The 14,838-nt window shown below is 41.8% G+C and overlaps 1 protein-coding gene across 1 annotated transcript in view; it reads right to left on the minus strand.

The window, feature by feature from the left end:
- Positions 1-14,838, minus strand: part of NRG2 (neuregulin 2) — a 243,759-nt gene continuing 228,921 nt past the window's right edge. Inside the window, 5 exon segments of the mRNA XM_074291546.1 lie at positions 1-949; positions 2,201-2,425; positions 5,670-5,797; positions 6,348-6,471; positions 7,858-7,960. Of these exon segments, the coding sequence (XP_074147647.1) occupies positions 280-949; positions 2,201-2,425; positions 5,670-5,797; positions 6,348-6,471; positions 7,858-7,960 (1,250 nt within the window). The 3' untranslated portion in view covers positions 1-279.

The following is a 14,838-nucleotide window of genomic DNA, read 5'->3' on the forward strand; positions in this document are numbered from 1 at the left end:
TTCCGAAGCTGTAAATCAAGATGTTACATATAAATAGAGTTTCCTATAAAAAAGTCTTTGCTATTAGCTATTATAAGACAACTTTTGCTAAAATGAAAATAAAACATTTTGTTATATTTTTCCTTTTATATAAAATAAAAATATTTTTATTTCTTTTTTTTTTTCTTTCCAAGTGTGTGGTTTTTGTTCTCCTTAAAGATACAGGGAGCAGAAGGAGGGAAATGAGAAGGGGTGAGGGAAGAAAGAGGGCAAGGTGGGGAAGGGGAGGAAGAATGGGTCCTAGAGGGGAGCGGAGTCTTGTTTCCCCCGTGGGTGTGTGATACGGCTGTGTCTGCTCTCTTGGGTGCTGTGTCTGTCTAAGGAGTAATAAGTCCTGCTGTCCACTGGCTGGTACAGCGGGGGGGAGTCTGTGCCCAGCATGTCCGAGGTGTGGATGCTGAGAAAAGGGGTACACTCGGCCACCAGCTCCTCATCTGATTCACTGTAGGAGGCACTGCTGAGTGAGAAGGAGTCCCGGACGGCCCGCGCCCGCTGGGCCATGTGCCCGTTCAGTCTGGATTTCCTCCACCGCCGATGGCCTGTAGATGTTCTCTTGGGCGGTTCAAGGGTGGGTGCACACTCCTGTGTAGTCTCATATTCATCGTCCTCGGTGATTCGGAAGGGGCTGGCAGGCAAACTTCCCATGCTGTCATGGGAGCAGCCCCGTCGGGGTGGATAGTAGCTGTCATAGCTACGTTGCATGTCAGAGGCAGGAGCCATGGTGGCGGGCGAGTGCCGAAGGAGCGGTTGCTGCTCAGCGAGACGGAAGCTGATGGGTGCAGCTGGGGGGAGTGAGACAGCATGGGCAGAGTTTGGTGAGGTGATCTCGAAGGTAGGCACCTGCGTGGCCAGGGAATAGTGGAAGTCGACAGGCGAGAGGCGGGCAGGAGTGGTGAGAGCTGACACATACCTGGGAAGAGAGGCAAGAGGCAGCTGGGGTCTTCAGGAGCCAACCTAACCCTTCCCTAAATTCATACTGAGTATCTTGAATGGAGGCAGAAACTAAGTAGGGTTGGGACTGGGTACACCAGTGGAGAGGCTCCTGGGGAAAAGATTCCTACTTTAAAGTAGTATCTCAGAGTTGGAAGAACTTTTAGAAGTAATTTATTCTGATTCCCCATCCAATGCTCTATAAGATCCCCAAGAGCTACTGCTAGAGAATTCACCACTACAAAGGGTCAGTGTATTTTCCTGTTGGACAACTGTAGTTATTAGAAAATTCTTGCTCCCACTGAGCCTGAACCTGACCCTTCTTCCCACTCCAGTAACTTCCTCCAATTGTGCCTCACTCCAACTTCTGGAGCCCCTCAAAGGTCAAAGCCTTCAAACATTTTGAAGCTAGGTATCATATCCTCCCTGGAAGGTAGGACATGATATGAGCCCATAGCATGACAAGAGCTTGGACATACTCCAGCTTGTCAAATCTCATTTAAAATACAATGCCCAGAATTTAACCTTTCTTTATGCATACCCCACAAAAGTAGAAATCAGTTTCTTTTTTTCCCAGTGCTTCACTTTGCACACCCTTCCTCTAGACAGGTAGGAACCTGTTACTGGACACATCTGGTAGAAGAAGTGGCTAATTAAGCCCATGGCAAATCTCAAATACAAATGTCTAAAAGCCAAGTAGGGAAAAGGAAGGATGGTTTCCTTGTTCTCCTGTTACCCAGAGGCTCAAGAGCAGTTTTAAAGTAATGAGCCACACCATCATTTCCTAATCACATAATTCTAGAGCTGGAAGGGACCTTAACGATTAGTTTTAGGATTTAATGATCATTTTCAGCTATACTTCTGTCTCAACAATCACAATGCCCCCAACTATGTTCCATATACCTTCCTTTTTAGCTCTGGTTCACTGTGCTGACCAGAAAATCTCAGAGTTGATGCATAATGTCTAACTTTTTCCATCAGTTTAGGTAAATTACTTAATCCCTTTGGGACTTATTATGCCCCATTGTAAAATGGGGATGGCAATCTGCCTATCTCACAGGGGTACTTGCTCCACAAGGTGTTTAGAAATGGATTGAGATTTTATTTGCTAAAACACCAGATGCAATAAAGTTTTGCTGTTATGATTATTTAAGCAGCTGTTACCCTAGGCCAGACAGTTATGAAGAAGGATGGGATAAAAAGTGGGAGACTAGTTGGAGGCAAGGCTGACCTCTCACTGTGTGGCGAGTCCCGGAGGGAGTCCACTGAATCATGGTATGGCATGGCTGGCCGCCTTTCATCCTCCATGTTGCAGGCTGCTTCACGCCGGGCACGAGCCTCAATGCAGGCTGGGCTGTTACACTTGCTGGTACCCACAGATGACATCATGATACCTGACTGGGAATCTGAAGTCAAACTCTCTGTGTGCTCCAAGCTCCATGTATGGCTTTCATGTCTGGGGAAGAACAGCAAAAGAAGATATTTAAGGTATGGATGAGGAAACCTAATTAAAATTCGGCATTTATTAAATGATGAACCATGCAAAGCATTGAGAATACAAAGATAAACAACAACAACAAAAACCCCAAACATCCTTTCTTTTAAAGAGCTTCCTTCCTATTGGAGAGATAGAAAATGTGCACAATATATAGGCAAATCGGTACAAGGTAGGTTGGCAGTTGACAAGTACATATGCTTTTAAATCAGAGGATCTGGGATTAATCCCACTTCTGACACTGTTGGTGTGACCTTAATCAATTCCCTGAGCTGAAGTTCCCTATACGTATAGTGAGGGAATTGGTCTTTTCTAGTTCTAAATCTATGTGCCTGAGATAATTATAAAGGTAATATGAAGATGGAGAGAGAATTTTGAGAGATTCTCAATTGCTTATTCCCTTCACTTCTATTTCCTTCTGGTTCATTTCCTTCTTCGCTTCCTTTGCTGAATCACCAACCATTTCTGCCTGTTTAGTGGTTACAACACAAGACTCTATGCTGGACTTCCTCCTCCTTCCACTCTCTTTGGATAATCTTAGCAGTTCCCATAGGGTTTCTTTCAATTAAGGTCTCTCCCATAGATTACTCTGTGATCTACATATCTAGATGACAGCACAATCTCCTTCCTGAAATTGTAGTCTTCCTGTTGTGATCAATAAGATATCTTCTTCAGCACCTCAAATTCAACAGTCCAAAACAGAATTCCTTATCCCCTCCCCCCCCCAACCAAACCTCAACCTTCCTATATACTTCTCCATTTCAGTGGAGTTATTCAGGTTCACAATCTGACTCTAACCAGTCAGTTGTCAAGACTTGTTGAATCACTCTCCACTATATCTTTTGTATCTCCCTTATTTTCTCTCCATTCACATGGCTTCTTGCCCAGGTTAGGTCTTTGTTCACCTCTCACCTGGACTTCTTCTGCTTTCCAGTAGGCCTCCCTGATTCAACTCTCCCCCTCTCCAATTCATTTTCCACATAGCTGGGAAATTAATCTTTCTAAAACATAGGCTTTACCACATTTCTCTTCTACTTAAATTAAAAAAAAAAAAAAAAACAACCCAAAACCCAACTTCAGTAGTTTCTCATTTCCTTAGAATAAAATGCAAATTCCTCAAACTAGCAAAACATCTTGGTTTGCCTTACTTTCTTCAACTGTAAAGTGAAGATAATAACTACTTTGCAAGGTTGTTGTGAGAATTAAATATGATATTTATTTTTTCCTAAAAAAGTGTTTAGCAGAGTGCCTGGCACATGGTAGTAGGCACTATATAAATGCTTATTACCTCCATCTGGCAAAAATCTTTCTACAATCTGGTTTTTTGCCAACCTTTCCAGGCTCATGTCATGTTATTTCCCTTCACACACTGTATGTCCAGTTGAACCAGCCTATTAATTTTTCCCCAAACTCAACATTCTTTTTCCATCTTCACTTCTCACTTCTTCATGACTCAGCTCAGTTGTGACATCCTATGTGAAATGAAAACTTTCCTGAATCTCTTCTCTGATCCCCAGTTCCAATCATCTTTTATTAATTTATCTATATAAATGCTGTAACTCCCCTCAGTAGAACATTTATCTCTGTTGGTAGTTTCTATCATTGCAATCCCTGGCCCATGTGTATAGTTTTAAAATAAGCACTTAATAAATATTTGTTGAATTGAATTAGGCAGTTTGTATTCTTTCCCTACCATCAGTAACACCAATGAAGCCTCTCTATTTTTAGAACTTGGATTTCTCATTTTGTCAAAGCTCTAAATAACATAGAACCATGACTAAGTTTCCCTCTCTTATTTCATACTTTACCAATTAAAAAGTGATAAATCAAACTTCAGTGGCTTCCAATCCACCTACATCAAAGGTGTTAAAAAAAAAAAAAAAAAAAAAAAAAAAAACATGGTCCACCAGACATGTAGCCTATAACACTAACATTTTGAAATATGGCCCCAAGTAGGAAAAAATGAAATTGGGAAATATTTAACAAAATAAATAAAAATACAATAGAATGCAAAGATCATGTTGACATGCAGTTTCCTAAGTCAATATGCACCAGCCTATAGGGCTACTATGGTGTAGTGGTCCCCATTTCTATTTGAGTTTGACACCACTGGTCTACATGACATTCAAGATCCTTGACAAGATGACAGGTACCTATCTCTTCTATCTTATCTCCCACATAATCACCAATCCAGATTGGTCTGACACTCCATGTCCTCCAGGCATCTTAGAATCTCAGAGTTGGAAAAAGTAATCATGGATAATTTAGTTTAACCCATTCATATTCATGAATAAATTTTTTTCTATAGGTTCCCTACAAGTATATGCCTGGCATTAATTGTCAGGGCGTTTTTTTCCTATAGTAAATCTATGGTGAACTGGTTTTTCAGTCTGTGCTCTGGGGCTCAAGGAGAATAATAATCCTTCTTGAGGGACATAAGAGAGTCTTCATATATTTGAATACAACTGTCATGTCAATTCAATCAATAGGTTTTCAGCATTCAAATTATTATGTCATCAACATCCAACAAATACACTGACCAAAAGCAATCACCCTTCTCTACTAATGTATGACCTCTGAGCCAATGAGAACAGTGTGTAGATTTCTTCCCTTGCCATCTCCCTTGCATCTTCTCGTGGTCTGTGCACTGACCAATGCTGGTTGCTGTCTTCTCTGCTCCATCATACCAACATCTGACTACATCCTTATTTCACCCTCCTCTCTAGATCTGCTACTTCTTTCTGACCACAGTGCCAATGACTAGGAGTTCTTAAAACTGAAGTACTCAAGGAAGAATACTACTATCTGTCAAATTTCTTTCATTTTTCAAAGTGTAAATATTGTGTATGCATATATGAGAGAGAGAAAGGAAGAGACAGGCTGACAGATCAACAGAGATAAAATGAGAATGAGCATGTGTGTACATGTGGATAGGTGTAGATCTGTGTGTATGAAAAGTCTAGAAAGAGAAAGGCTGAGATTATATATTAATTCTAGTCCATAATCTCATGAAGGGAATAGGGAGGGAAAACACAGTCTTGTTTCCCAAGCCACAGAGCCCAGAACAAAGAGGAAAACTTTGATAATTCAAGGATGATGTTTTGGGATAAATCAGAAACCTCTTCAAAAAGGACTTGGTCAAATCCATCATGAATTCTTAGAGAGAACTTGGGAGTCCTTTGGGGAATGAAACAAGTATCCCCACCTGTGGCTGGAAGTGGGTGTGGCTGTGGAGCAGTGATGGGACGGCGAACAGGAGTGGCTCCCAGAGAATGTGGTCTCAGTTTCCCTCCGGATGACGTGGTCAGTGGCAGGGACATTTTTGGAGATGTACTGGAACAGAGAAAGAAAGGCAGATGGGTGACACATGAACTGGGTAACATGAGAATTGAGGAAATCAGGGACAAAAGAACCCTGATTTGGCTGCTCTGAAACTCTTTTGACCTGGTAGTGAAAAGTGTAAGTAGGACTATTCTGACTCATTAAAGTCAATCACAGTCAATAAGCATTTTATAAGTGCCTACTATGTGCCAGAGTGTGTGAGTGGGTATGTGTGTGCTTTTGCAGGGCAGGAGGAGTTTAATTTAAATAATAATTTAATAAATACATTTAATTAAAAATATTAAATAATAATTTAAATTAGAAAGGCACTCCTGACTCAGCAGCTATGCAAAGAGAATTGTTAACTTTAAGTGCCAACAAGGAACACAGTCAATAAACACTCTGAAGGGCTGAACACCCACAAGGTCACTACATCATTGACATCTCCCAGTCTCACTTCTTGCTCTATGGGTACGGAGATGCCAGTCCCACACAAGACTGTTGCCTCTAGTGAATGATATCTCCTTGGACACAGAGAGAAGGAGACCCACATGCCACTTACATCTGCCATCTGAATCTCCTCAGGATCTAGTCGAGGGTGGCTGGGTCCATTGGCCAAGCTCCGATTTTGATGGGCTGGACACATGTTCTGTCGAAGGTGATTGTGCATCTGTTTCCTCTGTTTTCTGTAAGAAGGAAGGAGTTTACATAGAACCCCGACATCTTCTTATCTTCCCTCTTCATGAAGTGTAGTGTAGTGAGAAAAGTACTGGCCTGAAAACCAGGAGGGTGACTCTAGTGCCAACTGCCACTACCCAGCTCTGTAGTCTTGAATCATAACTTACTTTTCTCTGGGTCTCAATGTTCTTATCTAGAAAATGAGGAGGGTGGACTAAATAATTTCCAAGATCTTTTCTAGCTTTAACAATCTATGGTTACTTTTCCATGATTTATTTCTATGATCCTTCCCTTCCAGATGTCTTCTCCCACCTGACTCCTGCAGAAAGGTGAGGGAGCAACATCTGGATTCAAGGTTCTTATAGCAATGTTCTCCTGCTCAGGGCAATAGGTTCCCAAAAGGGCATTCCATGCACTACCAGGTCCTCTGTACCCTCATCAAAATGTAATATGATATGATGGACAAATCATCCTAAAACAGTACATTCTCCATGTTAGTCTTCTACTCAAAACATTCAGAGGACTTTCCACTATAGAGTGTTTCCAACAACTTATATGCAAAACCCTGCAAAATTTGGCTCTGTACCCCAAATTTGGCTAAACTGACCTTTCCACTATCCTCAAACATGGTGTCTTCACACCCCAAAACCTTTATTGGCATTGAAACATTCTCTTTTTAAATCTTATTATTCTTCAAGACTCATCTGAATTCCAACCTCCTTTATGGATACTTCTCAGACTACTCTAGGATCCATGGTGATCTCTCTCTATCTCCTTTTCTGACTGTTTATATTTTTATTATTTGTTAACTTTTTATGTGTTTGAGTTTTTTTTTTTCTCTGAGTACATTATGAGGTCCTTGAAGGTAGTGATTATGTCTTAATCATTTTTCTCTCCCCTTGATATCATAATGCTTGGACTCTATGCTAACATTATGCACCAGGAACCATCCAAACTCTAATCTCATCCTGGGCTTCCTCTGCAAAATCTTCTTCCTCCCTCTCCTCCCCTGCCTTAAATCACTAATCTCTTTTCTTTCAGGACAAAAGAAGCCTAGGAGACCCAAAGGGTTTCTCAGTGAAATAGAACTGTGGGCTGGACCAGCAGCACTTTGTAGGAAGTCATGGTCTTAGATCTCTGAGCTCCATCCCTAGCTAGTTCTAGGATAACACAGAGCAGGGGCCATCCGAGTGGATGCTACAGGGAGTATTCTCTTGCCCACAGTTATAGATTTTGTCACTGGGGGCTTAAAGCAGAGACCAAATATGTGTTTCTTCAGTTTTCAGAGGACCATTTCTTTCTACTCAGCAGGTAGCTCTGCTGGAAGGATCACCCCAAAGCTGTCAGTCCTCAGATCCTCCATCTGTCCATCTGTCTGCTTGGTTCTCACTCACTTGGTTTTGCAATAGGCCACCACACAGACGATTCCAACAACAAGTAGAGCCACGCAGATTCCTGTGATAGTTAGGACCCTCTTCTGATACAGCTCCTCGGCTTCTGCAAGGGGGCAGGAGGTAGGCTGATTACTAGGAGTGAGGTTTGGTATGGGGATGAGCAGAACAGGAACCTAGCTACTGACTTGTGGAGTTGAGGGGAAGCTGCCACACTGAGCCCCTGGCCTGGGGGAGATGCCATAAAAACCTCCCAAACTGAGGGTTCTCTATCAAATTCTGCTCTTTCTTGGATCCCTTCTAGCTTCCTACAAATGTTATGCTCTTCTCTCTGGAGATATGCCCCAAGTATCTCATGTCCCCTCACACCACTACTCCTGTAGCCCACCCACCAGTCTGACACAGCCCCTCTCCCTCAACCTCAAGCTCAGCCATTCCAGCATCTCCTCTTTTGACCCCAGCACCCTGATTTATGAGGAGGGGGAAGGGGAAGAAGAACAGTCCAGAGTATAAAGGCAATGATGCAGCCAGGAAGCTGAGGAGGAGATGTAAGGGGGAATGAAAGGAAAGAAAATGAATACAATGACCAGAGATGGACTCAGAAGAAGCCATGGGCTAATCAGGATGCCTGGAATGATGTTTCCAAATCCACAACCTGTACCCCCATCATAGTTCATTTAGCAGCACAACATAGACCAACCAAAACCCTCTGAGTCCTTCACCTTCCACAAGCTACCCTCTACTATCCTAGAAGGGGTTCGAGCAGGGCTCATGATTGTTCTGTTTTCCTTTTTTGTCTATAGCTCTGAAGGAGAGGTTTGGTTCATTCCACTAGTCACCTCTTCCTCCCCCAAATAATAAACCATAACTGTTCTGGTTACATGAAAGGGTTAGGGTATGAATAATGAGTGAAGAATCTCTAGGAAGTCAGGAAAGACTTAGAGGCTAAGTCAGAAGTCATCAATCGCTAAAGGATAGCTGGATTGATAGGGTTCTGGCCTATAAGCCCATTAGTCCCAAGGACCTTGGAAGGACTCTGGATGTACTAGCCCACCCTGTCCTAGTCCATGGTAGTGCAAACTAGCGCTTTCTCCATGTTCACATGGAGCCTGCCATCTGTCCCTGAGAACTGAGCTAGGACATGCCTAATGGATATCAAAACACCAAGTCTTCTCAACAAACTCAGGATCCTAATGAGGTGGAGTTCCTAATAACTCCTACCCTGATGGAGAAGACAACATATCATATGCTTCCTGGATTCTAAGCTTCACCCTACCACTGCTCAAATCTGACTTTCCTACTATCTCTCACACAAGTATGTATACAGTCTTAGATGGAAGAGAAGAAAAAAGAAGACACAGCTATTGGCTATATGGGGAAGATTCTGGTCCTAGAATTCTAGGATCAAATGTCCCGTTCGGTCTCCCTGAAGGCTGAGGGAAAAGAAGGGAAAATTTGGTTCTCTATGTTTTTCCACTAATTCTGGGAGAGATATAAACTTAAAAATACAGCAAAGTTCAGCCCTCAAACTCTCATGACATTCATAGGAGACCATGTAGTATACTATGTGATATATATGTACAGTAGTACACATATACATTCAAACCTACATCTAGACACACAGATATGCTGAGATATTCCAACACACAAAGTCTGATGTACACAGACACATGTAAAAGCAAACCTGTGATGACAGATCCTCACTAAAATGATCCTACATACAACGTCAGATATACATACATACATAAACATTTACACAACATATAAACATATGCAAAACTAAGTCTATAGTGGAGATAGGAGTACACAGTGACATGGATAGGAATGTATGAAAGTACATACAATTCCACACATTTGAGTGCCTGAGGATGGCAACAGGGGAATAATTATCTCCCTTGATCTGCCACCAAGATCATGCTCACAGATATTTTTTCTGAAACCAAAATGACTCCTTATGATGAATCCATTCTAATTAAAAAAAAAAAAAAAAAAAACTTCAACCACCCAAATATGCATCTTTTTCAATGGTTGTGGTATTGGATTCTTGGACACTTAGGGTAAAGTGAATCTTATACACAACATTTTCTTTAGGGAAAGGAGGCTTTTCAACCAGTTGAGATGACCTTCAAAAATCCTGTACAACCAAAGGATTTATTTATTCAGAGAACAGAAATTCAGGCCTAACCTCTGGGATAACTGCTAAACAGTTGTTAGTCACCATCCCAAACTAAGGCCACATGGCTGCTAATCATTAGCACACAGGACGCAATGGGTGAGATGAATCTTATAGAATCAGGGCAGAGGGAGGATGAAAGAGATAGAATGATTCAGCCGTGACCTGACACAGGATGAGAAGCAATGGGAAAGTGAGAGGGAATAAAGTAAAGAGGGAGATTAAAGTCCATTTTAAGGGGATGTCCACCTTTTGTGGATTCCAAACACCACTCCCCAAAGGGTCTGTATTTGCACATCTTTCTCTGAACTATGAGACCAATCCTAGCTGCAGATAGCCATGCTAAGGCAAGAGTATGGATGGAGGGTGGAGGGCAAGAGTGGTCCTCCTCTTAGGAATGGCCCAATGCATTGCCTCTCTTTCCTTAGTATGCCTCTGATGCTTCATACCTCAGGCACTGAGGTGGGGTGAATGCCCTATACTTAGCGAGAGAAAGTACTTTTTTCTTTCTTGTCCTCACTGTTTATAATGGCCTTAGGGATGCTGGGAAGAAAATGCCACAACAAGCATGTTTTCCCTCAGCATCCCAAAGGGAATTATAGGTTGCTTGAAAGTGTGTACATGTGTACACATACACACATACTTACACATGCATGCACATACATGCTCTGGTGAGGACCTTTCTTTTCCATAAATTAATCAGGATGGCAATGTTGGACTTCCTTTCCCTTCTAGTCTTCCCCCTCCCAAACCCATGGTTAAGAGATAGGGTAACTGATTTTTGGAATTATCCCCCCTTTTTTTTTCTTTTGGAAAGAAAAAAAATCAATTCAGCACACACAATGTCAGGAACTGTGGGTAAGTGGGAATGGGGTCTGAGCAATAATGGAGTTTTCGTACCCTTTAATTCAAATCCAAGGTGCTCTGACAGTTCAGAAGAGAGAAGGGCCAGGAAATGTGGGGGAAGGCAAAAGGTGGGGGAAAGAAAGAGAGAGAGAGAGGGAGAGAGAGAAAGAGAAAGAGACAGACATTGGTCAGGGTTCTTCAGACATACTGGGCAGCCAGCCTGTGAGGTGGAAGCAAGTTAGTAGCATCCCTTCCCTGCTCCCTTAGCCCCCTCCCCTTGACCACCCCCTGCCCCCCAAAAGCCCCTGAGGGGGCTGGAGAGAGGAGAGGTTAGAGTCAGCAGGCAGGCCAGATTCTTTATAGATGAGCCATGTTGGTTAGTACCTGGTGGGGAGGCAGAGGAGGCAGAAAAGTCAGTTGGTGAATATTGGGAGGGGTGTTTTTTGGGGACAGAAAGGGACTCAGAGAGGATGCCTGCCTCAGGAAGGGAAATCAGGAGGCGAAGGGAATCATGCCTCAGCAGTAGCAGCCCTGGACATGGACAGGTGTGTGGAGTCAGCTTTTCTTCCTTTACCTTCTCCCTGAGGCTAGAACCCAAGCTCCCTTATCTTCAGAGCACTTAACCCTTGTCCCTCTCCCACTCTCAAGTGTACTCCCTCATACTTGTGTATATGCAGTGTCCTTCTCTCCTTCATATCCCCCTGCCCTCTAATTAATGGGCAAATGAGACTCATCTTCAAAAGGATGAGTCCAAATTTTTTTTAACCAGAAAAGGCATTTTTTTAACATTTCTCAAAATATACCTTTTGAATAAAGGGACTGGGACACAGAAATATCTTGAATGTATCACCAGTGGTAAAGTTTGATAATCTTCCTGACCATGCTAAATATCACTAGTAGGTCTATTATAATCACTTTTTAAGTTAACAAAAGCACTTTCCTTACAGCAACCCAATGAAGTAAACAAGGCAAATATTATCCCCATCTTTAAAAGATGAGAACCAAGTTAAATCAGAGTCACAAGAGAATTTAAAAAAAAAAAAGAAAAGAAAAGAAAAATACACTGTAGAGAATTTCCTTAGGGAGTCTGAAATTCTCTAACTAGCTGCCTTGCTCTTCCCATATCCAGAATCAGCTGGTGGTGGTACCTCACTCCCCAATTAGAGGGATAAGGATTGCATCTATGACTTCTTTGATATAGATAACTTCCTGATGAGGAAACTCCCTTTACCAATGCAAGTTCTAGGTTATCTAGAACACTGAAAAGTTAAAGAGATTGCACATCCAGGATGAACCTGAGGTAGATCTTCTGGACTCTGAAACCAGTTCTTTCATTCACAGCACCATCCTGCTCTCTCTAATCATGTTCAGGCTTATTGGGGGCATCCTGTTCTCTACAAGTTCTAAGAACTTTTGCCAACTTAATGTGGCAGTGAATCAGCAGCAATAGCTGGATTTCTGACAGACAAGACATTTCCTAATCACTTAGGTTTATAGTAAAGATCTAAGGCTGCAGAGGTACACTGTTAGGTAGATTACAGAGGAGATTCCTTCATGAGCAAAGTGGGGGTGGGGGGGGGAGACTTAGACCATCTAGTTCTACTTGAGTCTGGATAGGAATCCCTTCTATAATTTATATGACAAACTGCTAATCCAGCTTTTGCTTGGAGACCTCCCATGACAAGGCTTCTGTTACACCTCTCTAGGCAATCCATTCCCCTTTTGGATTATTGCAATTATTAATTTTTCTTTACATTAACTTAAGTTTAACTTTGAAGCTTAGGCCCACTATTCCTGCTTCTTTATTCCTTTTGTGGCAAAACAGAAGTTTTGCCACAAATCTATTCTTTTTTCCCCATGAAAACCCTTCAGATATTTGGAGGGAGCTGTCACGATCACCTTCCATCTTTTATTTTCCAGACTAAACACATGCAACTTTTTCAATAAATATTCAGGTAGAAAAAAACTTGAGGCCCTTTGCCATATTGTTTGCCTTTCTCTGTTTATTAAATTATTATTTATTGTTTGCCTTTCTCTGCTTCTTAAAATGTGATGTTCAAAAGTGAACACAGCATTATCTATAGTCCACTTCTTAAACTGTGGTTTGTGACTTCATATGGGGTCTCATAACCGGATGAGAGGGTCATGAAATGATTTATTATAAGTAAATATTTGATTTGTATGGCTACTTTATATATCTATATACTTATATACCTGCGATGATATAAAAATTTCTCTGGTGAAAAGGGGTCACAAATGAAAAAGTTGAAGAAGCCTTGATCTATAGGATATAGTATTATCAGGGGAAAATACTTTCTGTTGCTTTCAGGGTAATCTAAAACTTCATAAAGCTATTTTGTCAGCCTTGCTGATTAAGCATATCAAAATGGAAGTAGCTAGGTGGTGCAATAAATAGAGCATTGAGCTTAGAGTTAGGACTTGAGTTCCATTGCAGCCTTAGACACTTACTAGCTATGTGACCCAAATTTGACAAGGCATTTAATCTCTGTTTGCTTCATTTTCCTCAAACATAAAAAAGTTGGTAATACCATTTATCTCATAGAGTTGTTGTGAAGATTGTTGAGAGAGTATGGCACATAGTAGACCCTATAAAAATAGGTCTTCCCTTCCTCTCTCCCTCACTCTCCCAAGTCACTGAATAAGCCTAGCTTTTATGACTTTTAAACTCTTTTCCTATGCTGAGAAACTGTGAATCTAAGTCCAGTGTGGGTTCCTGCCTCAGACCCAGCTCCAATTCTTCCTACAGAAGCTGGGCTGAGCTGCCTACACAATATCTTTTCCACAAAGAAGAGGGAATTTGAAATCACCAGCAACTGGTACAAAGAACCAGTCTGTAGAGGAATGAGGCAAGTTGTCATTTCAGGAAGGTGAGGGCTTAAATAATAGGTCCTCTATTTTGTTCTCAGGGTCTGTGTTTTTCTAGGGGCAAAATCTACTGCAAAACCCGACTGGAGCTATAAGCTGATGGATTCTGTGGGTTCATCTGAGGAAGTTTGACCTGAATGGTCACAAACTAAGATAAGCTGAGTTGAGAACAGCTTTTTACTGCAATGGTGGAAGGATTTGGTCCCTGCAACTCATTCCTTCAACTCCAAAGTAAGATGCTGGTCTCTAATGGCAATGGATCTCTGAAAATGAGATTCTTTCACTTGCTACATAGTACTCTTCTGAGGGGTGGGGTAGGGATATAGCCAAGGGATACAGTGGTAGTTATCTCTAGATCTAAACCGGCCCTCCAGAATGGAATGCCAGTGTTTGGGGCTTCAGAACCATGAACACAAATTTTCCAGATTTTCTGAAAATGGCAATTCTATGCCTTCCTTAAAGACTCTCAGTTTCAATCCACCCATTTCTGGAGGGGTGAAGGTGAGTTAGGAATGTTTTTGTGGTCCCTCAACTTTCCTTTCTGGATCAGCTCCATCAATGGGAGATCAGGGCAGGTACAATGGAAAGGGATGAGAGATATTTTGCATCCTCTTTTCTCCAGATTAAATTCTGGGTATACCAGGGAAGGATTAATTTGCTATTCTTTAACCTAGACATCTAAAGAGATCCTGGTCTATATGTCCACCAAGAAATTAAGCCTCAGAGGAATCAGAGTTATTCTGGCCCTTCCTATTTCTTCCATGATGCTTTGAATCTAGATTTTAGGGTGGAAGTAAGGGAGACTCTAAGTGTTTTGTGATAGATGAGGGGACTGGAAATAAAGAATATGACTATTGAAAGAAAAAAGGCTCTGAGGTGAATTGGGAAGATGACATAGTCTGGATTGATCAAGAATTTCTGTGACTGAGAAAATGCTTAACAATATAAATGACAGGACTGGGCTATCTTCAGAACACCGAAGTTCTAGTGAGGGTGAGGCAGGAGATTAAGACCTCTTGTTCCATAAGGAGCAATCAAGAATCACCCCTGAAGCATCATCTACTTCAGGGAGCTGCCTC

Source organism: Sminthopsis crassicaudata, chromosome 2, assembly GCF_048593235.1.
Source record: "Sminthopsis crassicaudata isolate SCR6 chromosome 2, ASM4859323v1, whole genome shotgun sequence".
NCBI classification, from domain to species: Eukaryota; Metazoa; Chordata; class Mammalia; order Dasyuromorphia; family Dasyuridae; genus Sminthopsis; species Sminthopsis crassicaudata.